At 29.2% G+C, this 23425-nt stretch overlaps 6 protein-coding genes across 6 annotated transcripts; 4 read left to right on the top strand and 2 right to left on the bottom strand.

The window, feature by feature from the left end:
* Positions 1-727: 727 nt before the first annotated feature.
* On the top strand, positions 728-2459 carry Phum_PHUM233570 (Parkin, putative; the record flags this gene model as incomplete). The annotated part of the gene is made up of 5 exons (XM_002425998.1): positions 728-1005; positions 1116-1577; positions 1656-1986; positions 2064-2268; positions 2350-2459. The coding sequence occupies 5 exons, from the start codon at positions 728-730 to the stop codon at positions 2457-2459; spliced, it is 1386 nt and encodes a 461-aa protein (XP_002426043.1).
* Positions 2460-2660: 201 nt separating this feature from the next.
* On the bottom strand, positions 2661-3499 carry Phum_PHUM233560 (uncharacterized protein; the record flags this gene model as incomplete). The annotated part of the gene is made up of 4 exons (XM_002425997.1): positions 2661-2866; positions 2949-3144; positions 3204-3324; positions 3423-3499. 4 exons carry the CDS (start codon positions 3497-3499, stop codon positions 2661-2663), a joined length of 600 nt encoding a protein of 199 aa, XP_002426042.1.
* Positions 3500-4242: 743 nt separating this feature from the next.
* Phum_PHUM233550 (uncharacterized protein) lies at positions 4243-10033 on the top strand (the record flags this gene model as incomplete). The annotated part of the gene is made up of 11 exons (XM_002425996.1): positions 4243-4474; positions 4555-4750; positions 4886-5120; positions 5188-5533; positions 5608-5841; positions 5938-6150; positions 7735-7841; positions 9010-9150; positions 9241-9381; positions 9480-9729; positions 9825-10033. The coding sequence occupies 11 exons, from the start codon at positions 4243-4245 to the stop codon at positions 10031-10033; spliced, it is 2304 nt and encodes a 767-aa protein (XP_002426041.1).
* Positions 10034-10388: 355 nt separating this feature from the next.
* Phum_PHUM233540 (dynein intermediate chain 3, ciliary, putative) lies at positions 10389-12809 on the bottom strand (the record flags this gene model as incomplete). Its single annotated transcript, XM_002425995.1, has 10 exons — positions 10389-10397; positions 10503-10682; positions 10757-10903; positions 10975-11110; positions 11177-11342; positions 11414-11600; positions 11688-11941; positions 12058-12319; positions 12389-12550; positions 12627-12809. 10 exons carry the CDS (start codon positions 12807-12809, stop codon positions 10389-10391), a joined length of 1686 nt encoding a protein of 561 aa, XP_002426040.1.
* Positions 12810-13414: 605 nt separating this feature from the next.
* Phum_PHUM233530 (DNA repair and recombination protein RAD26, putative) lies at positions 13415-18156 on the top strand (the record flags this gene model as incomplete). The annotated part of the gene is made up of 12 exons (XM_002425994.1): positions 13415-13561; positions 13804-14093; positions 14240-14455; positions 14538-14767; positions 14845-14992; positions 15070-15350; positions 15446-16095; positions 16167-16415; positions 16495-17332; positions 17420-17655; positions 17721-17929; positions 18030-18156. The coding sequence occupies 12 exons, from the start codon at positions 13415-13417 to the stop codon at positions 18154-18156; spliced, it is 3621 nt and encodes a 1206-aa protein (XP_002426039.1).
* A 170-nt stretch (positions 18157-18326) lies between these two features.
* On the top strand, positions 18327-22940 carry Phum_PHUM233520 (uncharacterized protein; the record flags this gene model as incomplete). Its single annotated transcript, XM_002425993.1, has 14 exons — positions 18327-18683; positions 18775-18961; positions 19040-19285; positions 19350-19575; positions 19659-19804; positions 19893-20044; positions 20117-20289; positions 20361-20505; positions 20646-20912; positions 20999-21191; positions 21328-21545; positions 21628-21831; positions 22522-22749; positions 22818-22940. The coding sequence occupies 14 exons, from the start codon at positions 18327-18329 to the stop codon at positions 22938-22940; spliced, it is 2865 nt and encodes a 954-aa protein (XP_002426038.1).
* Between the last annotated feature and the right edge of the window lie 485 nt (positions 22941-23425).

The following is a 23425-nucleotide window of genomic DNA, read 5'->3' as shown; positions in this document are numbered from 1 at the left end:
AATTATTTATTTGACAAAAGTCGATGGAATAAAATAATAAATATTTTTTTTTTTTGCAATTTTTTTATTCTAATATTTTTGCAACGTATTTATTCATTTTTATTTAAGAAAATTTTTTCGATTTAGAAAAACATAGAATTACAAATACCTTTTTTTATATATTTTACTCAATTTATTTAATTATAAGGAAGACTATTGTCATGTTATATTTTAAATTTTCAGTTAATATAATTTCGATGTTTATTTCAATATTATTATTATTTTAATTCATTTGTAAAAAAGTCAACTCGTATTAATTTTAATTCCTCGGTATTTAGTTATTTTGACTTTTAATACTGCCTAAATTGTAAAATCTATTAAGAAATAAACCGTATGAAAAAATTTAATATAATTTTATTAAAATTTCATGTTAAATACACATTTTTTTTTTTTTTTACAAATAATTATAATGATAACGTTAAATTAGGCTGTCAAAATAAAAACATTGATAATAATTCAATAAGGCCCTGAAAAATATAATTTTTTTAAATTTTCGGTTAGCAAAAAAAAAAAAAAAAATTAAAATAATTAATCGTCTTTATACTAATTTTTTTGTAATGTTGATTCATAAAACAAAAATAATTAATTTTAAATTATTTTTTTAAAATTATTTTTATATCAAGAATTATATTCTTTACTCTTTTAACTATGCAAGTTTATTTTAATTTTTACCGTGGAGGCTTAAAAAATGTCTATTTTAGAATGGTTTTGGAATATACTTTGTGGAATGGCGCAATATCTTACTTTTAGTAAAAATTTGACAAACGATAATTTGGTAAATATTTACGTTAAAAGTAATGTCGGTGGTACTATTTCAGTTAATTTAGATCCTAAAAGCGATATTAAAAACGTTAAAGAACTGGTAGCACCAAAATTGGGTTTAGAACCTGATGATGTGAAAATAATTTTTGCTGGAAAAGAACTTTTGGATTCTACTGTAATTGAGGTACTCGATTTCTTTTCAGAGTAATTTTATTACCCTTTCATCGACTGTTGTTTTAATTTTGTAAACATACGTTAAAAACTTTAATTTTTTATTTATTTTATTTAAAGGAATGTGATCTGGGAGAACAAAGTATTTTGCATGCTGTAAAAGTAAACAAAAAAATTAAAAATGTTATTCCAGACAAACCACTTTGTGAAACTTTAGAAGAACTTCATCAATTGAATGATCAAAAAAATGTCGAATCAATCGAAGAATCAAATTTAAAAAATGAAGGAAAAAATAAAGCTCATTTTTTTATTTATTGTGCCAATCCATGTAAAAAAATAAATACAGGTAAATTAAGAGTATGTTGTTCGGAATGCAAACATGGAGCTTTTACTGTTGATACCGATCCTCAAAGTTGGGCTGATGTTCTTGATAAGAATAAAATAACGGGAGTTTGTAATAATGTGGGCTGTGAAGGATTGTATGCTAAATTTTATTTTAAGTGTGCCTCTCATCCTTCTCAAGGGGAAAATGACACAGCAGTGCCTTTGAATTTAATAAAAAGGAATCACAAAAAAATTCCTTGTTTAGCCTGTACTGACATATGGTAGGCTAAATATAATTAAATTTTCTGATTTGATATTTTTTTCCTTAATAATTTTATTTTAATATTATGTAATTACAGTGATCCAGTTTTGGTTTTTTCATGTGACAATAGACATGTTACTTGTCTTGAATGTTTTAAAAATTATTGTGGTTCACGACTTAAAGACAGACAGTTTTTGTCTCATCCTGATTTTGGTTACACTTTGCCATGTCCTGCAGGATGCTCTAATTCATTTATAGAAGAAGTTCATCATTTTAGATTGTTGACTGATGCTCAATATGAGCAATATCACAGATTTGCAACTGAAGAATTTATTTTACAAGCAGGAGGAGTTCTTTGCCCTCAACCCGGTTGCGGTCAGGGAATACTCATTGATCAAAATTGTAATCGTGTACAATGCAGTTGTGGTGTAAGTTTGTACATTTTTTAAAAGTTAAGATAAAAACTTTTAAATCAAGTTTTAAAACCCTATTAATTCTATTTTAGTATGTATTCTGTGGTAAATGTTTAGAAGGTTTTCATCTGGGAGAATGCTTGAATCCCACAGATGTGCCATTTTTATCTCAAAATTGTGATTATCCTTTGGATCCGGAAAAATTAGAAAAAGCCAGATGGGATGAAGCATCATCGACAGTCATCAAAGTACTAACCAAACCATGCCCCAAGTGTAGAACTTCAACAGAAAGAGCTGGTAAAATTTATTTATTTTATTTACATGAGTTGCTCTATAACAATTTTTAAGTAATTAAATTTTTTTTTTTTTTTTTTCCAGGAGGATGTATGCACATGATTTGCACTAGAGCTAATTGTGGATTTCATTGGTGTTGGGTTTGTCAAGGTCCTTGGGAGAGAGATTGCATGGCAAGTCATTGGTTTGGTTAACTAAAATTTATGTACCCATTATTTTTTTTCTTCTTTAATAAAGCTGATTTTGTATTTTTGAATACTTAAAAGTTCAAAATTTTTTAGCATTATTTAATTCTAAGGTTTTGTAATAAAGAAAAAAAAATGATCAGGATAAACTTGGTAAATGTAGGATAACCAATAATTAAAAATTCATAGAATTTTTTTGCCTGTTTAAGTTTATTTTTGAGTTTCAATATAAAATTTTGTTTGACATTCGAGCCATTCAATCCAAGATTGAGTAACAGGTTTGCTCAGTGTAAATTCTTTAAAAATTTTATTTTCGCATACTTTTGTAAATCCAGATTTTAAAAACATTGATACACTTATATCATTGTTCATCCCTATTTTTGCATCATACCTTTTTATTCCTAAATTCTGAATTCCTGAAATTATTTTTTGTTTTGATTACATGTCAAGCTGATAATATCAAATCTAATATTGAATGTATGTTTAATTTTGTATTACCATATCTTAGCATGAGTAAAAGAGCTTCTTTTCCTAGTCCTTTCCCTCTAAAACTTTTTTCTGCTATCATTATTTCAATTTCTCCAATCACATCATCATTATCATTGGATAAAAATATATTTGTGTCACCTATCATGGCCTTGATTTCATCTTTTGATTCCTCGTAAACTGTTTTATTTAAAATAATAAATGTACACTCTACAAAATGATACAATTAGAATTTTTTTAAATAAAAGAAAAAAATTAATATTTTACTAAATACTTAATATCAGAATCAATTCTCCATTTTTTTTGCATTTCATATTCTTCTTCCAGTGTTAATGGTTCAGAAGCAGTTAAATCTTGAAGTTCTGTAGATTTCATCCAATTATGATACCTAAAATTTTCATACTAATTAATAAATAATAAACATTTTTTTTTTTGCAAAATTTAGTTTATCGAATGTTATTCTAAAGAAAATAAAATACAACATACTTTGGCACGTGATACATTTCATAAGGAACTAATAAAACAGAATTCCCTTTAATTACAGTTTTTTCATTTAATTTCATTTTAGACTTTTTAAATTTTCTACTAACTGATTATGTAAACAAAATCAGTCAAAGGAAAGAAAGAAGTTCAGAAATTACAATTTCAAAGGACTGTAGTTGTTGTGTTTAAAATTGGAAACAGCAGATAGTCAATTATCGAGCTTAAAATTGTTTTTTTTTTTTTTTTTTTTTTTTTTTTTTAATCAAGAATTTTATTTTAAATAATGTGTTTTTATATTTTCTGATGATATTAGCTTAAAGAATTCAATTTTAGTCTTTAATAAGAAATTAATTAACACATAAGCTAATAATATGAAAATATAAAAATTTTATTGGGCTTTTGTTCTATAGTGCTGAGCGGTGTAAAAAATTTTCCAAACAAAATATTATAATTTTATGCTTTTGTTTTTTAAAAATGTCCTACGCAAGTTTTCCTCAAGCACAAACCATGAGTTAGTAAATCAAAATAATTTATGCAAATAATTAATTACGTAATACATTTTTTTTTTATATAATTTTATTTTTGACTTATATCACAAGTGTAAAATTTCATAATAATAATATTTTATAAAGAGTCGCAAATAAAAATTTTTTCAATTAAAATTAATTTTTTTGACTCATGTATATTAATTTAAGATTATTTAATTATTTTGTCCCTTACAAAAATTTTCATAGAAGAGAATTTCAATATAAAAATTATTTAAATATTCTTCTTTTTTTTATTAATAGATCCCCCTCCTCCACCACCTTTGGGTTTGACTGTTATGACTCCTGCGGGTCCTCAGTTGCCTGGTGCTCAATTTGAACAAGCTGCTCAATTGCAAATGATAACTAATCCGGGACAGCCACCATTGCCAGGGCAGCAAGCTGCTATACACCAATTACACCAAATGCAACAACAAATGCAACAAATGCAGCATTTAATGCATCCTGCAATGAATGATGCTCCTTTAGAATTTAACATGAACAAAAATAAACCACCAATGCCAATTTTAAGTGAGTTATTTTTTTTTTTTTTTTTTCAAGAATTAAATTTTAAAAATAAAACTTTTCATTTACATTTTTTTTTTCTACAGATGAAGAACAAAACAAGCAATCAAATAATTCTAGTAATGATGACTTGCAATCTTCTAAAAGAGAGGATAGAATAAATGATAGACGAGAGCATAGAGAGAGAGATAGAAGAGATCGTGACAGAGAAAGAGATAGAAGAAGTGATAGAAGAGATCGTTCTGATAGAGATCGTGACAGAGACGATCTTAAAGATAGAAGGTGAATTATTTGTTATTATAGTAATAAATAATATTTTAATTTTAAAATAACAAAAATATATATATAAACTTTATTATTAATGTAGCTTTAAATCTTAATCACTAATTTTTTTTTATTAATATTATTTTAATCTAGAGATGAATCATCGAAAATTGGGCCATCAAAATTGGGCATTGATATAGGAACTTCATCTGGTCAGAATTCAAATTCTGGTCAAAATCCAGGTGGTGTAATACCGAATGCAGTGCAAATGATGGGAGTTAGTCCTATGATAGGTATGATGGGTGGTATGATGGGTCATCCAATGATGCCCATGATGGGTGGAATGATAGGTGATCCTGCTATGCTGAGTATGGCTGGAATGAGCCAGGTAAAATTATTTAAATGTGATTGAATTTAATTTTTTGTCTATATATTTACTTATAAGGTAATTTTAGTATGGGATGATGCCTGGCATGATGGGAGATGGTACAGTTTTACCTGTCGGAGATATAAGTTCAAATTTAAGCAATTTAGTTCCTGGACAAAAGGGCATTATAGAATGCAAAGAATGTACCTTAATTCCACCATCGCCTAATGCACCGCCTCCTGTGACAAGAGAACGTCCACCTGGTTGTAAAACTGTATATATTGGCGGGATTCCTGAAAATTGTACCGAAGAAATAATAAGAGATGTTTTTGGAAGATGTGGAGAAATGCAAACGATAAGATTAAGTAAAAAAAATTTTTGCCATATTAGATTTGTTTTTGAAGCTTCTGTAGATGCAGCAATATTTTTATCAGGTACAAAATAATTTTATTCAAATATTGATTCTTCAAAAAATTCTTTTCCTATAAACATTTCTTAATTATTTTAGGTTATAGAATGAGAATTGGAAATAGTACAGATGCTCCGAACACAGGTCGCTTGCATGTTGATTATGCTCAAGCTAGAGATGATCAATATGATTATGAATGCAGGCAGCGTGCTCTTCAACGCGAGCAAAGACATCGTGAACGAATGGAAAGGGAAAGAATGCGTCCAGTTTCTCCTCCTCCAGTACCACATTATTCAGATCATGAAGCTGCTACGATTTGTGAAAAAATTAAAAGTAAGACATTACACTTGTGCATTTTATTTAATTTTAACATAATGTAATTATTAATAATCATTTACAAGCAAATTTAAATTAAAAATTAAATTTCAGGCGATGATGGTTTTCAAAAATCAGTTCAGATGGTGGTGGCATGGTTGGAAAGAGGAGACTGTTCGAAAAGAAATGCAAACACATTTTATTCGATGATTCAAAGTACAAATTCTCACGTTCGTAGATTAATGAATGAAAAAATGCAATATGAAGAGGAATTGCAAAATGCCAAAGATGTTTATCGAACAAGGGTTCAAGGCATTATTGTTCAATGTAAGTATTATTATTTTTTATATATACGCACATACATTTTTTTTTTTTTTTAATATCAATAGGTACGTTGGCGTTGGTGGGTAGGAATTTACAGTAAGTCGACAACAGGTTGATTTTTATAAAACTTTCAAAATGAAATCTCAAGAACATTATTGATCTTTGCTTTACGATTATTATTATCATTATTTATTTATTTAAAATGAAATATTTATTCGAATGTTTAATCGAGTACAAATGGCACAGATTTTAAAACTTTCGCGTAAATTAGTAAGTTTTTATCGAAATTGAAAATGTCATTGGTAATAAGGTGTATATTAATGATAAAATTATTAATTTTTAATGGAAAATAAGTTGAAATAACTGTTTTTCAGGGAAAATATCATCAGACATTTGAATTTTATTTATTTATTTATTTATTTTTTTTGTTATCAATACGAGATTGATATGGTATTACTTTGATTGGTCAGTTCATTTGTATAGTTATGTATAGTTTTCAGAGCTTTATGAATCGTATGCGTACCTTGACTAAGAGCTTTGATACATTGATACCAACATTGTAAGTTGTAACAACTGTAACAACTGTAACTCAGTAACTGAAATATTTTAATTTTAAAAATTTAACGGTAAATTTTTTTTTTTTACTTTACTTTACTTTACTTTTCATTTATTTTTCAACACAGAAAAAAAATCATTTATATATATTTACATCCCTGTCTTGCTTCTTTTTTTTTTCTTTTTTTTTCAAAGTTAATTTCTTTACAAAATGTATTTTGCAAATAATAATAATAATAATAATAATTACGTAAAGTGTAATTTTTAACTTATGGAACTGGTTTTATTATTATTATTATTATTATTATTATTATTATTATTATTATTATTATTATTATTACATTTATAAGAAATTAACTTTTATTTTCATAACAAAAAAATTTGTGTCAAATTGATTACTTTATGGAGAAGACGTATTGGTTTGAACGTCTATTACGTTACATTACATTACTATTATTATTATTATCTTACTAAAAATCTGGAAAGGTATTTAAGGAATTTTACAGGTATCTGGAGTATACGAGGAGTAACAAAAAAAAAATAAATATGCATTTATTTGCTTTATATCCGATCGACCGATCGACCAACCACGTGTGCTAATTATTTAAACAAAAAAAAAAAAAAAAAAAACAAAAAGTTGGTCTTCTCTCTCTCAATTAATTTTATTTATTTATTTATATAAAGCCAGTTACATAATTTGTGTGCCTTGATAAAATAGAAAGATGATAAAAAATGTCTCATAACGTTTTATGCTAAGATGCTGAGAGATGAATCTCTTTAAATGAAATGGATTTTATTAAAATCTATGATTTCTATTAAGAAATTGTTGTAAAAATGGCGGGGAGGGGGGAGGGGGAGGACCGGGGTATTTACAAAAAAAAAAAAAAAAAAGTATTATTCAAGTATGCACGAATAATGGTAACTGGCTTTATTATAAAAAAAAAAGAAAAAGACGAGTAGTAGTTTAATCTCTAATAATAATGATCTTGCTTCAACCTCTCTCTCTCTCTCTCTCTCTCATCTCTCCAATAGTCGGACTCATCGAGAAGGTGTTCAACTGTGCTTCTCACAAAAAATGTTGGGACCATTTCACGAAAGCTCAACGCAAAAATATCGAAACGTGGAAAAAGCAAACTCTAGTACGTATTATTATTATTATTATTATTATCATTATCATTTATCATTATTATTATTATTATTATTATTATTATTATTATGTACTCATTGATTTATAATTATTTTAATTTAAATTTAATTTAATTTTTTTTTTTTTTATTATATATTAAATTATCGTTTAATTAGGTAGGGAACCATTGTCACGTGACAAAAGCGGAAAGGGAAATTATTATTATTATTATTATTATTAAAAAAACCGGAAAATGATAATTTCACGTTTTATGAATTAAGAGCACTGCGATCGAAACTTAATTTGGCTTTTTTTAATTTTAATTTTAATTTACGAATAATGTCGTGTGATTGATTGGTACAAGGTTTACAGGACGTGCGTACCTTAAACGTAATAATAATAATTTGCATGTAAATTCGTTGGCACGCTCGAGTACCTGAAAGTTTAAAAACTACAAGTGATTGATTGCATAACGAAGACATATATACACACACACACACTACAAATCTTTTAGGTTTTCTCTAAATACCTGAGTTTTACAAATGCTGTCGTCGTACAGGTACATACACGCATACACACATGTACACGTGTGTGTGTGTGTGTGTGTGTGTGTGTGTTTGTTACGTGTCTGCAAACTTTTTTTTTTTTGTCAAAGTTATTCCAAAAATTGTTAAATGTTTATTTTATATTATTTTGAGGGGCTCGAAAAGGTTTTTTTTTTTTTATAAAAAAGGTATGACAAAAAAATTTTTTTAAAAAATATGGGACTTGGTTGGTGTAAGGGTTCGTTCGTAAGGTAATTAAAAAGAAAATGAGGCAAAAAATGAAAAAATTAAAAAAAAAAAAATTTATATATAATAGAATTGTGAAAGGTAGGTATTTATTTAGGAAAAAAAAAAAAAAAAAAAAAAGGTAGGGCTCGGATAAACTATAAATTTTTAATAAGGTAGGTTTAAGTACAGACAAAAGCTCTCTCTCTCTCTCTCTCTCTCTCTCACGCTCACACTCTCTCGCTCTCTCTCTCTCAAAAGAAAAAGAAAATTTTTTTTTTTTTTTTTTTTTTTTGTATTAAAATAGAATTTTCACGAATTTTTCTTTTAAATTTTTTTTTGTTTTTGTTTTTGTTTTGTTTTTGTTTTTCTTGTTGTTGTTTTAAAATGATGAACGTGTTGTTTGTTTAGGAAATGAAACAAATGCAATTCGGTGATAATTTAAACGAAGAAGCCGATGAGGAAATGGATGTGTCCGATAACGAAGATGAATTTCCCGGACCCCGGAAAAAATGTAGAAACGATAAAGAAGTCGAAATCGGAGCACTCAAAGTAAGGATTTATCATCATCATCATCATCATTATTTTCAGGTTTTATTTATTTACGTTCCTGAAAAATAATTTTATGGTTTTCATTTTCAGGACGAAAATGAAAGTCTCAAGTGTCAATTGGAAGCGTATAAAAACGAAGTCGATTTAGTGAGGGGAGATTTGAAAAACGATCTCGAATCGAAGGAAAAACAATTGAAAGTTTTACAGCAGACGGTGCAAAATTTACAAAAGGTAAAAAAGAAAGGAGTGGGGAGGGGGGAGGTGTGCGCGCGGGATTATTTTATTTAAATCATGTCACGGAAATGTTTATTATTATTATTATTATTTAGCAATTGTTGGATTCGAAAAGGCGTCACGCGGAAGATGACGTCAAATTGAGGGGACTCCAAGCGAGAATAAAATGCGCAGGAGTTAAAAAACAGGAAAACGGTGATAAGGATGAGAATTTTATGGAGGTCAAAGAAAAGGACGAAGATTTTCCGGTCAAAGAAGAAACGACGGACGTGACGCTGAGCGAAAACGGGGGATCATCCGTGCAAATAATTGGGGCTTACGCCGACAGAGATGCAAGACTCATAGGTAGTGATAATGATGATGACTCGCGGCCTTTTTTTTTTTTCGAAAAAAAAAATGTAAACGTCGTACGAAATCCCCTATTTTTTTTTCCATTCTAGGTTTAATATCCACTTTTCTTCACGTTCATCCTTTCGGTGCGGGCGTGGATTACATTTGGTCGTTTTTAACGAAATTAGATCCCGTCATAAGGCCGGCAGACGTGGAAGCCTTGTTAAATCGTTTTCCATCGGTTTTTAGACAAGAATTATCCGGGATAGGAGCGACGATGGAAAGACGGTGGATATTTATCGGTTTCGAAACTCTATAACTTTAGAAAATAATAATAATAATAATAATAATAATAATAATAGAAAGTAGGGAAAATTAAATTTATTAAATAATAATTCTTTCAAAAAAAAAAAGAGTATTTTTTTAACGTCACCCCCATCCGCCATTACAATAAATTGAAAAATTTTTTTTTTTGACAAATGTAAAAAGGACAGGAATAATTCGGATTTGAATAGAATTTTAAAATGTAAAGAAAAAAGAAAAAGAAAGAAAAAATATCGTTGTTTTGTTTTCTTTATTATATTATTATTATTATTATTATTTTTCTTCATCTTTGATTTCGTGAAAATTTGTTTCATTGATGACTTCATCACATTCTTTAATTTTTCTATTTTTCATTTCTTCTATTTCTGCTTTTTCCTAATAAATAAATAAATAAATAAATAAATTTTAAATTAAATAAATATAAATAAGGAAAAAAGGGAAGAAAATTGTATGACGGGAAAAACCTTTTCAATGGCTGCAAAAAATTCTCGTTCAGCAATTTGACATTCATCTAATTTTTCTCCCATTTCATTTTGCTGTCCGGGAAATGTTGTAAAATCTTGTGGTTTAACTTTACATTTTAATCTAAATTCACGCATTTTAGCTTCTAATATTTTTTCTCTTCTGCTTTCTCTTTCAAACATCTGAAAAATTTTTTATTATTATTAAGATTTTTAATTATTTGTTGATTTTTTTTTTTTGTTATATACATATTTACCGCTGTTAAAAGTGCTTTGTCATTTTTATTATTCACAGCTAAATTCCCGGAAAATTCTACGAGATAAACGTTTCCCTTATCATTTCCAACGGCTACCAATTGTCCATTTTCGTGTACTCGTAAACTTCTAAGAGCATCATCGCAAACCTTTCAAATAAAATTTAAATTTTTTATTTTTTTATAAATAATAATAATACAGGAATGTGATGGAGTTTTACTTTCATGCTCAATGTCGGTTTACGTTGCTGTTGTAAAATATCCCAAACGTTTAACGTTCCATCTGTTTGAGTCGTGTAAAAAACAGAATATCTTGCAGGACTCCAACTACCATCCGTTAGCATTGCTCGATGAAAACTTACATAAATTTGTTAAATTAAATTAAATTAACAATTAATAAAAATTATTATTTTATTTTTTTACTTTGTCCACATAATCGATGATTCTTTACAATCTTCCGACCATATTCTAGCCGTCCAATCTCCAACGGTTAAAAAATTTTTAACGAATGCTGTGTTTCGCTGTAGGGAACAAACAGGTCCCAAATGAGCCTTAAAAACTCCTGCTAATTTTTCCTGAGGAGTTTTTCCTAAAAGAACGAAAATGTCATAAATAAAGTATTTCATAGGGACTTTACAGGAATTAAATAAAATGTTATACCTTTTCTATTTCCCTGTATTACAAAACCATTTTCCGTACCTACCATGAACCTAGTCGGAATTGTAGTTTCATATTCAAGGCTCGATGCCCCGTAGGCTCTTGAAAGAAGTATCGTTTCGTCTTTTTGTACGTCTAATATTAACGTTTCTAATGGTTCGTTCATTTTTCTATTATCCCACCATTTTACCTTGTAAATTAATAATAATAATGATGAAGAAGAGGTTTGTAATAAAAAATTTATGGTATTTTCGTATTCGTTCGATGCTCTCTATACCTGACCGTCACTAGACGCTGAAAAAAATTCTGTGCCTGATTTTGAATTTATCCATAAAACGTTATGAACTGGATCTCTATGACTAACTTCCATAGGACTTGTTTCTATCGGATCAGATCCCTTTCTTGTATCCCAAAAACAAACTTGTCCGCTAAACATACCACTACTGAGTATATGTGGATCTTTTGGATTGTATTCGAGGCATACAATAGGTACAGCTGGTGTTAGAATCATTTGAGGCTTGTTTGGATTTTCTAAAATGTTATAATTACCTATACCATCTTCATTGAAATTCAAATAGTTTTATTTAAATTAGGCAATACAATAGTTTGAGTTAAACCTTCTTTTATTTAGATATTTTTTTACTTGCCAATCTCCCAAATATATGAATGAGTACTCAATTCAGGAGAAGCTCTTTGAAATTCTAAATTACAATGAGTTGCTGCTAAACGAACACCGCCATCAGCTGACCATGATAAATGAGTTATTGGTCTTTTTATGTTACATGGATCTTTGTAAACGTTTGTTGTTCTAGACGTTGTTTGTTCAACTAAATTACTTAATTCAGCATCTTGAAAATACGATTCGTAAATATTAACTGCATTATTTTGTAGAATGCAATGTTCCATTGCCTAAAAAAAAAGTACAACTCGTGGTTAAAGAGTCAAATTTATATATAGTAAAAATTTCGATTTATTTACATGAGATAATTGTAATATTGTGCGAATGTATTCTTCATCCTTTTCGATTTTTTTTTTATATCTTAATGTTTGTTCGGCATCTTGAACGTTAATATCCTTTCCCCAACCACCTTCCACATGATTCATTCCGCGATCTTCGAATTCTGCACGAGTCGTGTTTACCTAAAAACATAATAATAATAATAATTATTATTAATATTCAAATTTTAATAAAATGATAGACGTACAATTAACATACACTGTGTTCTGCTTGAATACTACTGTACTGAGTTTCTTTTGACACTGGATTTTGAAAAATATAATCTTCAAAATCTTTTTTATTAGGTTTAAAATCTTCTAAAAGTACCGGGCCCTCATCTGTGAAAAAACACTGTTTTCCAAATTCGTAACGTTTTTTTAAATAAGTGTAAGTTGGCTCCATTTTAAAACTCAAACGTTAAACGATTAATCCAAATCTCTTAGTGTGTTAATCGGTTGTTGACTTCCTTAGCAACGTTAAATATCGTTAAATTCCTTACATCCCGTGCCTTAACCATTTTTATGAGTCTATATTTTTTCTAACGGACATTTTTTTTTCCTAAATAATAATTTTTTTTAATTATATAAATAATTAAACAATTTTAAAAATTTTAAATATTATTCAAAAGCTTATCTTAATTTTAAAAGCACGTAAAAGGAGGTTTAACTTGTAATTAATTTTCACACATTTATATTATTCCAAATAATAAATACATTTAATATTTCGTTAAAACTTTCTAGAATAAAAATTTTGGCGGTTCAAATAAAATGAAATACGTAATTTTTTTTTTTTTTTCAAAAGTTTTTTTAAAACTTTATTGAGTTAAGAGAGAAAAAGTTTTAAAACACGTAAATTCGCTATAAATTGCATTGTTTATTTTTTTTACTTTGTGGAGTGCGATGTTAAACTGACTTATTAAGAAATTTACAATTATTACAAAGTAGAAATTTGATAACGTTTATTTTTTTATTATTTTTTTTATTTTTAAGAATTCAATTAAAGGAATTATGAGTGCAAGTGAAAAATCTGATGAAGAAAATGCCGCGAAAAACAATTTACAAAATTCTGATACTTTTACGAATGCGGAAACCTTTTTAAATGGCAAATTTACCGTTGACAGAACTTCTATTCCTACTGTACTTGAAAATGGCCAAGTAAGCTAATTTTAAAAATACTTATAAAAGTTGATAAAAATTTTAAAAGTATTCAAAGAATAAGTTTTATAAACTTATTATCGTCGTCATTTTTGGCATTTTGATTAAATGATATTTTAATTTCATTACATAATTAAATGTATCATTCAAAATCAAATTTACGAATATGGTTAAAATAATTTAACGTTTATTTAATTGCTAACAATGAAAATTTTTTTTTTTTTTTTTAATAGGAACCAGAGCTGTCAAGCCTTGGAATTAAAGTTTATCAACAAGAAGTTTTGGAGGAAGGAATATTGCATCAAGTTGACAAAGCTCTTGAAATATTAACAAAAAAAAATGATAAGGAAAATGTCACATGTCAAAAACACAAAAATCAAGAAGAGAATAAAAGTGAAAATGATAATGAAAACAATGCAAAACATAATTCTTTATTACTCACAGCTCCTGAAGAAACAGAAAAAGAAAAAAAAATTAGAATGGGTGAAATGACACCTTTCGGTACAGAGGTTTCAATCAAAAAAATTGAAGGGTATTTATTCTCTTTTCTCTTTTATTATTGTAATCGATTAAAAATCAATTTTTCTTATTTTAAATAAATTTCATCTGCATGTGTATGTAAACACATGAGATTTTCCGATTGAAAACCAATTATGGAGTAAATATTTTTCATTTTAGGAATAATTTAGAAAGAATTGAAGAATATATTGCTAAACAAAGGCTAAAAGGCACAAATGAAAAAAAAGGTGTTAAAAGAAAACATAATTTAATTTCAAAAGAAAAAAATAATACAAATCAAAAAAGTAAATTAATTAAAAATACAAATATATTGAAAAAGTCAAATAATTTTTCATTGGAAAAAAATGAGAGCGATGATGAAAATCAACTTGTAAGGTAATGACGCATAAAACTATGAAAAGAAAAGTTTGCAAATTATTTAATTTTTTAATTCTGTGATTTTTTCTTTTGTTTTCAGAAATTCAATAAAGGAAACAAATAATGAAAATTTTAAGAAAAGAAAAAATGATTATTCATCTGGAAGTGAGTACATTCCTTCAGACTCAAATTCGAGTGACTTAGATTTCGAATTGAAATCCGTAACGAAAAATAAAAAGCAAATAAAAAAAAGTAAAATTGCTAAAGAAGAATCGGAAATTGATAATGATTATGTTGATACTAAATCATCCAAGGAAAAAAAGCAAAAAAGTAAATGTTGTGATTTCATCTGTAAAAAAAAAAAAAAAAGTTAAATTATATTTATTCATAAAAGGCGTTTTTTTTAGTCGAAAAAGATGATGGCGATGAAATAAGTTATTTACAAAGAATAGAAGATTGGGAAAGTGAAAATAAAAGGGAAGAATATGAAACACAACTTCAAACCATTGACAATGGATTTAAAATGCCATCAATTATATGGAATAAACTTTTTAAGTAAGTTAGTTGTTAAAAACCATTCCTTGGATTTATTAATTTGCAAATAAGTTATTTTATTACGAATAATTTTTTAGATATCAAAGAGTAGGAGTTCAGTGGCTTTGGGAATTAAATATTCAACAATGTGGAGGAATTCTAGGAGATGAAATGGGTTTAGGGAAAACTATTCAAATAATTGCATTTTTAGCTGGATTAAGTGTTAGTAAATTATTATCTAGGCATGGCTATTTTAGAGGACTTGGCCCCGTTTTAATCGTTTGTCCCACCACAGTCATGCATCAATGGGTTAGGGAATTTCACAAATGGTGGCCTCAATTTAGGGTAGCATTATTACACGAATCGGGAACGTATCACGGTGCGTACGCCATTTTTCTCAATATTTGTTTTTTACGTCGTATTAATTGCATTGTTGAAATTCAGTTCCACTGGTTAATAATTATTTTATTTCAGGTAAAAAATACGATTTGATTAAGAATATTATAAAATCTAATGGCATTCTTATCACTTCATACATCACCTGCCTGCAACAAAGTAGCGATCTTCAAAGGCAAAAATGGCATTACGTTATCTTGGACGAAGGTCATAAAATTAGAAATCCAGATTCTCAAATAGCAATAAATATCAAGCTATTGAATACTCCGCACCGTTTAATTCTTTCCGGTTCACCAATTCAAAATAATTTAAAGGAACTATGGTCGTTATTTGATTTTATATTTCCTGGAAAGTTGGGAACTCTACCCGTTTTTCTGGCAGAGTTTGGAGTACCGATAACTCAAGGAGGTTATGCCAATGCATCAAAAGTTCAAGTTTTGACTGCGTACAAATGTGCAACCGTACTTCGCGATACCATTTCTCCTTATCTTTTGAGGCGAGCTAAAGAAGATGTCAAAACTCACATTAATCTCCCACCGAAAAACGAACAAGTTTTGTTTTGCAGGCTGACCAACGAGCAAAAAGAATTATACGTTAATTATTTAAATTCTGGAAGCGTTAACGAAATTTTTAACGGAAAACAAAAACTTTTTGTAGGTTTGATAAATCTAAGAAAAATATGTAATCATCCTCATTTATATTCGGGGGGACCAAAGCATGTAAAGCTGGTCAGTAAATATATTTTATTATTTATTTCAATTTTAATCCTTTTATATATAAATATAAAATTTAAATTTAGGACGATTTAGAATTCATACCGGAGGAAAATAAATTTGGTTATTGGAAAAAAGCTGGAAAAATGATCGTTATGGAAACGCTGTTAAAAATTTGGAAAAAACAAGGGCATAGAGTTCTAATTTTTACTCAAAGTAGAAAAATGTTGTCGATTCTTGAAAATTTTGTTTTGTCGCAAAACTACGAGTACTTGAAACTTGATGGAACGACTAACATAGGGAGCAGACAACCTTTGATCAATAAATTCAATGAAGTAACGAATCGTTTTTTGTTTGTTTTTATTTAGAGACATGCCTTTCCCATGCACTAAAAATATCTTTGAATTATTACAGGAAAAAAAATATTACATATTTTTATCAACTACTCACGTGGGAGGATTGGGAGTAAATTTAACTGGTGCGAATAGAGTTGTCATTTACGATCCAGATTGGAATCCAGCCACGGATATGCAAGCACGTGAAAGAGCATGGAGAATCGGACAGGAAAATCAAGTCACGATATACAGGCTCGTAACTTCTGGAACGATCGAAGAAAAAATTTATCACCGGCAAATATTTAAACAATTTTTAACTAATAAAGTGTTGAAAGATCCAAGTCAAAGGCGATTTTTTAAAAGCAACGATCTCTACGAATTATTTACTTATAAAGACGACGAATATTCAAACGAAACTTCGGCGATATTCGCCGGTACGAATTTCGAATTAAATTTAAAAAATATTCAGCTGCGAAAAAAAAAGGAAAAATCAAAGAAGAATTTATCATCGATCGAACCGGAATCTGTACAAAATGCCGTGGAGGCTCAAAAAATATTAACGAAAGAAAAAATTGAAAAAATGAAACAAATGGCACAAATTTTGAGTCGACAAATAGCATTGAACTCAAGTTCGAAAGATAAAAATCCTGAAAATCCTGGCGATCCTACACATCGAACAAATAACGATTCGATAACCGATGTAGAAAATTTAAAATTAGTAAATAATCGAGAAAAAAAAAGGGATAAGAAAAAGGGGAAAAAAAAAGAGAAAAAAAAAGATTCCAACGATGCGTATTTCGATGGTGAATTCATTCCTCATTTGAAAAAGAAAAAAAATTACAGAGACGTCATTAAAAATGCTTATAATTTTGAAAAAGATGATGATTACATATTGAAAAAATTATTCTCTAAATCAGGTTGAATAAAAAATAAAAAATAAAATTTGTTTTTCCTTTATTTATTTAACTCTCACTCGTTGATTTTTTTTTTTTTTTTGAATTTAGGCGTACAATCCGCTTTAAAACACGATCAAATAATGGGTGAAAATTCGAGTGATTATGCTTTAGTCGAAGGAGAAGCTGAAAAAGTTGCTAAGGAGGCTGTGAAAGCATTAAAAGAATCAAGAAGACAATACGTGCTTAGTTTTAATGAAACGTCTTCGAGTATTTCCCATAAGGCAAGATTCGGGAAAAAATCATTTCGACGACGACCGGGATCCGGGAACACCGATGAAAATAAAGTAAATATTTTTTATTTTCTCAACGTCAACGTATTTAAAATTTATCATTATAAATACTACTTGAGCGACATTTTCTTTCGCAGGAAAAAATTATGACGTCATCGGAATTGTTACAACGTATTCGTCAACGGAACGGAATGAGTTCCTCCGCATCGGATTCTTCATCTTCATCATCATTGGATGAAAATTCCGAACTGTTGGCCGACATTAGAAATTTTATATCTTTCGGTGCGGAAGTGGAAAATAAAGCTTCAACTCAAGAAATAGTCGACAAGTTTGTGTTTTTTTTTTTTTTTTCTATTCAATCGTCGAAAAGTTAAAACGTCTTAGGGATGCTTCTTCGTCCATAATTTTTTACGTATTGTTTTCTGTAGGTTTAAAGATCGATTACCCTCGGGTCAAACTCCTCTTTTCAAAGCTCTCCTAAATGAAATATGTGAGTTTCATAGGGGTTCGAACGGGGAAGGGATTTGGGAATTACGACAAGATTTCCAATGGTGAATGTTTTGACAAGTAAGGTACAATTCTTTGTTCTTTTTTTTTTTTAATTTAAATCCAAATAATATTTAAGATGAGGTTATTTTAAATTTTAGATTTGAGTTTTGTTTACAATTCACACGTGATTACATACAAATAATTTATATATATATATAAAAATATTATGTTCAATAATGGAAAATTTAAAAAAGATGTCGCAAAAAAATTCCGGTGAAGCGGTGACGTCAAATTCTCTGGATGGAGAATGCGAAAGTATTTGGTTCGTAAGCGGACCGCCATTCGATCAAAGAGATTACATGATATCTCCGAGTGAGAGTAACACGACCGTAGAAGATAATAATGATTTAGGAACGATAAAGGGAAAAAAATACGGGCCCTGCGATATTGTCATAGATGGGAAATATCTTCTCAATTCGCAGCAAGCATTAAAAAAATTAATAGAATTAATAAGAAATAAATGTACGCAACCGTTTACGAATAGAATTAAAGAATTAATTTCCAAGTATCTTCAAGGATGTCCTTCCGGTTACGTATCCTTTTTTTTTTGGATTAACAATACTTGTTAAAATACTTTTGATTTTGTTTTGGACAATACACGTTTCTTAACATTCGTTCTGTTAGTTTGTCGAAGATTTACCATATCTGATTGAATTAATTGAATATTTTTCACGAAACGTGAATTTAGATTCGAATTTTACAGAATTCGTTAAAATTTTATTATGTCGCGTTGATAAACCGCCATTGATGGGAAAAAGTTCGGATATATTGCGATGTAAAAACAGTTTGATTGATTATTTTACGCTGTTGGGTAAATTTATTTAAAACTAAATTTTAGGGTTGGGAGGCTTTTATAATAATTAATTCGTTTTTATGATATATATTACAGGTGAGCTTTTAGCCACTTTCGATGAGGAACATTTTCAAATTCAAATATTAGACGCTATCGAATGTCTCATAACAAGAAGAAAGTTGACGGATGTGGCAGCCGTTAGATTGGATGCGTGTCGCGAAGCCATGGAAAATAGTCAGTTGCCTTCGATAATAGCAACCCTTATTGAAACGATACCTGAAAGTTTATATTTTAAATATTTGGAAATCGCTCTCCAAATGGCATTCGGATCTACCAAAGCTGGTGGGTGTAGGAATTTTAACCGTTTTAAAAATTTGCATTGTAATTAACTGAAAATATATTTCAGGGCATGCATTGTTGAAAAACAACATATTGGAATACATTTTGCAAAGGTTAAATTCTTCGGAATTTCCCGAACCTTCGGTGGAGCAATCAAACAATTCGGAAGAAGAAAAGTTTGTGAAACATTATTACGTTTTATTAAACAAATCGAGTTATTTGATGTGGATTTTTTTGTCCATTTTAAATAGCGACGAATCCGAAGTGTTGTGCCCATCGGAATTTGCAATGTTGTCAGTTTTCTCTTCCTTATTTAATATTTTATACTCAAACTCTCCGTTTTTGTGATTTTACTAAGAGATTTATTCGTTTACAGAAATTTGAGAATCGTTTTCGAACAAGAATTTAAAAAGAGAACTCCGAAATCTAAAATCATTTGTAACAACTTGGCCGGTTTGATTGCTAAGTTATGCGCCGTTTTCCGCGAAAAATTGCCCATCATGAAATCCGGTTTGGTGGAAGGTGCGTAAAAGTTTTGATTTTATCGCGAATACGTAAAATGATTGAAAAAAAAAAAATTAAAAAAATAAAAATGTCATAACAACTGTAGATATAGCTCTAATATCAGTAGCAACAGAAATATCGACGGAAGGTACATGGTTGGAAGGTCTTACAATGGGAACAAAAAAAGAAGATTTTGTATTAAAAAAACTTATGTTATTGAATTGCTGTCTCATACAAAAAGATGAAAATACGATTCAAGTAAAATTTTTTGAAACGTTCACGCGGATATAATAAAAGTAATAACGACATTTTGATTTCTTTTTTCCACAGGTACTAAAATATTCAAAAGTGATACAAGGTCTATTATGTTTAGTTAATCCGAGAGTGACGGCACCGTGGAATCCTAGTCAATACATGGATTTATTTTACATTGCCCTGAGAACTCTTTCCGAATTGGTACCCTTGCTTCCGGAAGTATTCGTGCTCTCGAACGGAAATGCAATGTACGAGACAAAACACACCCACGTGAAAACCACGTGAAAATTTCACGAGCTTTTCTTTTTTTTGTTTTTAGAATTTTGTCGACCGTGCAATGGCTTTTGGATGATCATTTCGATAGGAATTCACTATTGCAAATTTTGAAAACTTTATCGTTTATTCTCACGAGAGGAAATTTTAAAATACTGATAGAAGATATAATGGCACAAGACGGAATAACCGTTATTTTCGGTTATATTTTTTTTTTTTTTAACTAAAATGTCGTTTAGAAAAAATAAAATGGTTGAAAGTTTAATCGTTTTGTTCTCTAGATGTATGCACGTATTTGCTAAACATAAAATCGATAAAACTGGAAGATCAGGAAAAACTTACAATGCTATTCGTCGTACTGGAAAGATTATTAACGAATAATACGAAAGCTTTAGATAAATATGGGGAGTCGTGCGTTAACGTAGCCATCATGTTTTTGGAAAGGATAAAAAAAAATTTAAATTCGGACAGTAAATTAAATCCGAAATTGTTGGTGAGTTTCGGTGGTTTCCTATGGGAATCCATTGCGTGGTGCAAAACGTCGTTGAAAACCTTCGTCGAAAGAAATGGAATTTATTTACTCTTGGACATAATCGAGGTAAAATTCAGGTTCGTTTGGTTTGTTTTTAACGTGATGTCAACATCACGTTGAACATCACGAACTTAGTATTTTTCTCTTTAAAGTCCAGCTCATTTCCCGTTCAAATGTTACTATTGGGTAGTTTGGTCGAAATGAGTCACGGTGGTGAAACCATAACTCATTTGGTGACGTGGCGCGGTAAAAACGGTTTGGGAATATTAGATTTACTAATTGAAATATGGCGAAAGGAAGAATTTCTAACTAAAGTTCACAGGACGAGTGATGGAATTATTCAAGGTACGTTTACATCCATGTTAATAATAATAATAATAATAATGATAATATAATAAAGGGAAAAGAAGGCCAGGCTTAGTTTTTAATTATTATTATTATTATTATTATTTTTATTTATATTACGATGTGATTATTACAGACATCGACATGCCTCTCATGACGGAAGAACAATGGTACGTAACTCATCAGGTATTGGACAGTCATCTTTGTTCGCCTTCCATAGCGGAAATGATGTGCAGTGCAAGACCTAAAATTCACGCCTTGTATCAACATTTGCAAAAACGTTATCGAGACATAACGAATCTGAGCGAATCTTTTTATTCGTTGTATTTAAAAGAAGTTCGGTCTTCGTATAAGGTTAAATATTTTTCAAAATAATCATGTCGAATATGTCACGTGATTTGAAAAATTTTATTTTTTTTTTCCTACCCCATTCCAGGCTTATATTCCTTTAATCGAATATTACATGTTATTAAAAATGGGAGAGGTTTGGTTTGAAGTATTGCGGGATGCGGATTTCAGCGGAGTTTTCCCATCGGCTTTCGATGGTAAAATGTTATGCACTTTATTGGAAGAAAAAATCAATTGGGCAGCAAGAATCAAAACGATGCAAGAAGGAATCGTGTTACTGCAGAAACAAAATGTGAGTAGTACAGTATTTTTCCTACAATACAATAATAATAATAATAATAATAATGACAATCGGAAATCATCGACCATTTAATTTCCGGTTGTCCGATACTGGCAAAACATGAGCACTTAGGAAAGGCACAATAAAATGTGTCAATATCTCCATTGGAATATATGCCGAGAATATGGAATGAATGGATTACCCAAGGAGTGGTACAAACCCCGGTTACGACAGCAGGTTCATACGGGTTTCTGTACGATCAGCACAAATTCACACTGACAGAATTGTGTGCCAGCCAACGAACCGGATATCATCCTGAGGTGCATAATGCGGGAAAATGGTGTAAACTGATTGAAGTATCCGTTTCGGCGGAAATAAAGATAGCCGAAGAAGCAGACAAAAGGCTGAAGGAACGAAGGAATGTGGGGGAAGTACGATCATCGTGGGAGCAGCACTGGGAGCCATGCCACCACCACATTCAATAAAAGGAAATTCAAAGAAGAATTAAAAAGAAGAAGAAGAAACCATCCAGGAAATCGCACTATGCGGGACGGCAGCACCAACGAAATTCGAACATTTATCCCTAAGGAATCGTCGGGTAGAAACCTGGAATAAAAACATCTCGACGAATAAGAACCGTGTCGCGTTTAGGAGTGACCATAATAATAATAATAATAATAAATTCATTTAATATTATTTTAGGGTAGCGACGACGAATACGAATTTTATAATTTGATAAAAGAATGTCAGTTGCCGGACGGTTTGGAAGCCATCAACGAACTCGACTTCATAGCGAGAACATCATCTCGTAAATTCCAAGAATACAAAAAGAAAAAACAAATAAAAGATTTAAATTATTCTCTTGCCGGATTGTCATATCCATCCGATAGTAAACTTCATCAAACGTTTCTCTACGGAACGGCAGCCACCGTAAGGAATTTATTAATAATAATAATAATAATAGGTTGTTTTTCTATTAATAATCTACTTGTGTCCAGTGTACCAGTTTTGGTTATTATCATTTAAAAAGTGAAAAAGAAGTTTTACAATACCAAAGTACTTATGCCGTTTCTGCAACATCATCCGAAGTTAATTATTTTGAAACGGAAGATGATTTTTAACGGACAAATAAATGTTTTTTTGTTTTTTTTTTTTTTTTTTTTTTATTATTAATTTTATTAACAATGGTATTCAAAAATATTTAAAAATAAAAATAAAAATAAAAATCAAATCGAAAATTTTATAATAATAATAATTTTCTTCATACATTTGTACATTTTAAAAAAATATTTTTTTTTATTTTATGTATAAAAAAATTTTAATTTAAATCCTAGTTGGAAGAATGAATGAAAAAAGCTCAAAGCTTGAAAGTTTAAAAAAGAAATAAATTCAATATATGTATGATATTTATTGAATATTATAAAAAAAAAAAAAAAAAAAAAAAATAGATTATTTCAAGAATTACCCTTTTTTGTTGGACCTACAACCGTTGGATTGGTGGTTTTAAAAAATGGATTATTTTCTTGACAATAAGATAAATAAATATTATTGTTTCGTCATTTGGATGTGAGATGAGAATTTATTTCATAATTATAAGCATCTTCTA

This window comes from Pediculus humanus, genomic scaffold, assembly GCF_000006295.1.
Source record: "Pediculus humanus corporis 1103172107597 genomic scaffold, whole genome shotgun sequence".
Taxonomy (NCBI): domain Eukaryota; kingdom Metazoa; phylum Arthropoda; class Insecta; order Psocodea; family Pediculidae; genus Pediculus; species Pediculus humanus.
This window is presented reverse-complemented; position numbering and strand designations above follow the sequence as displayed.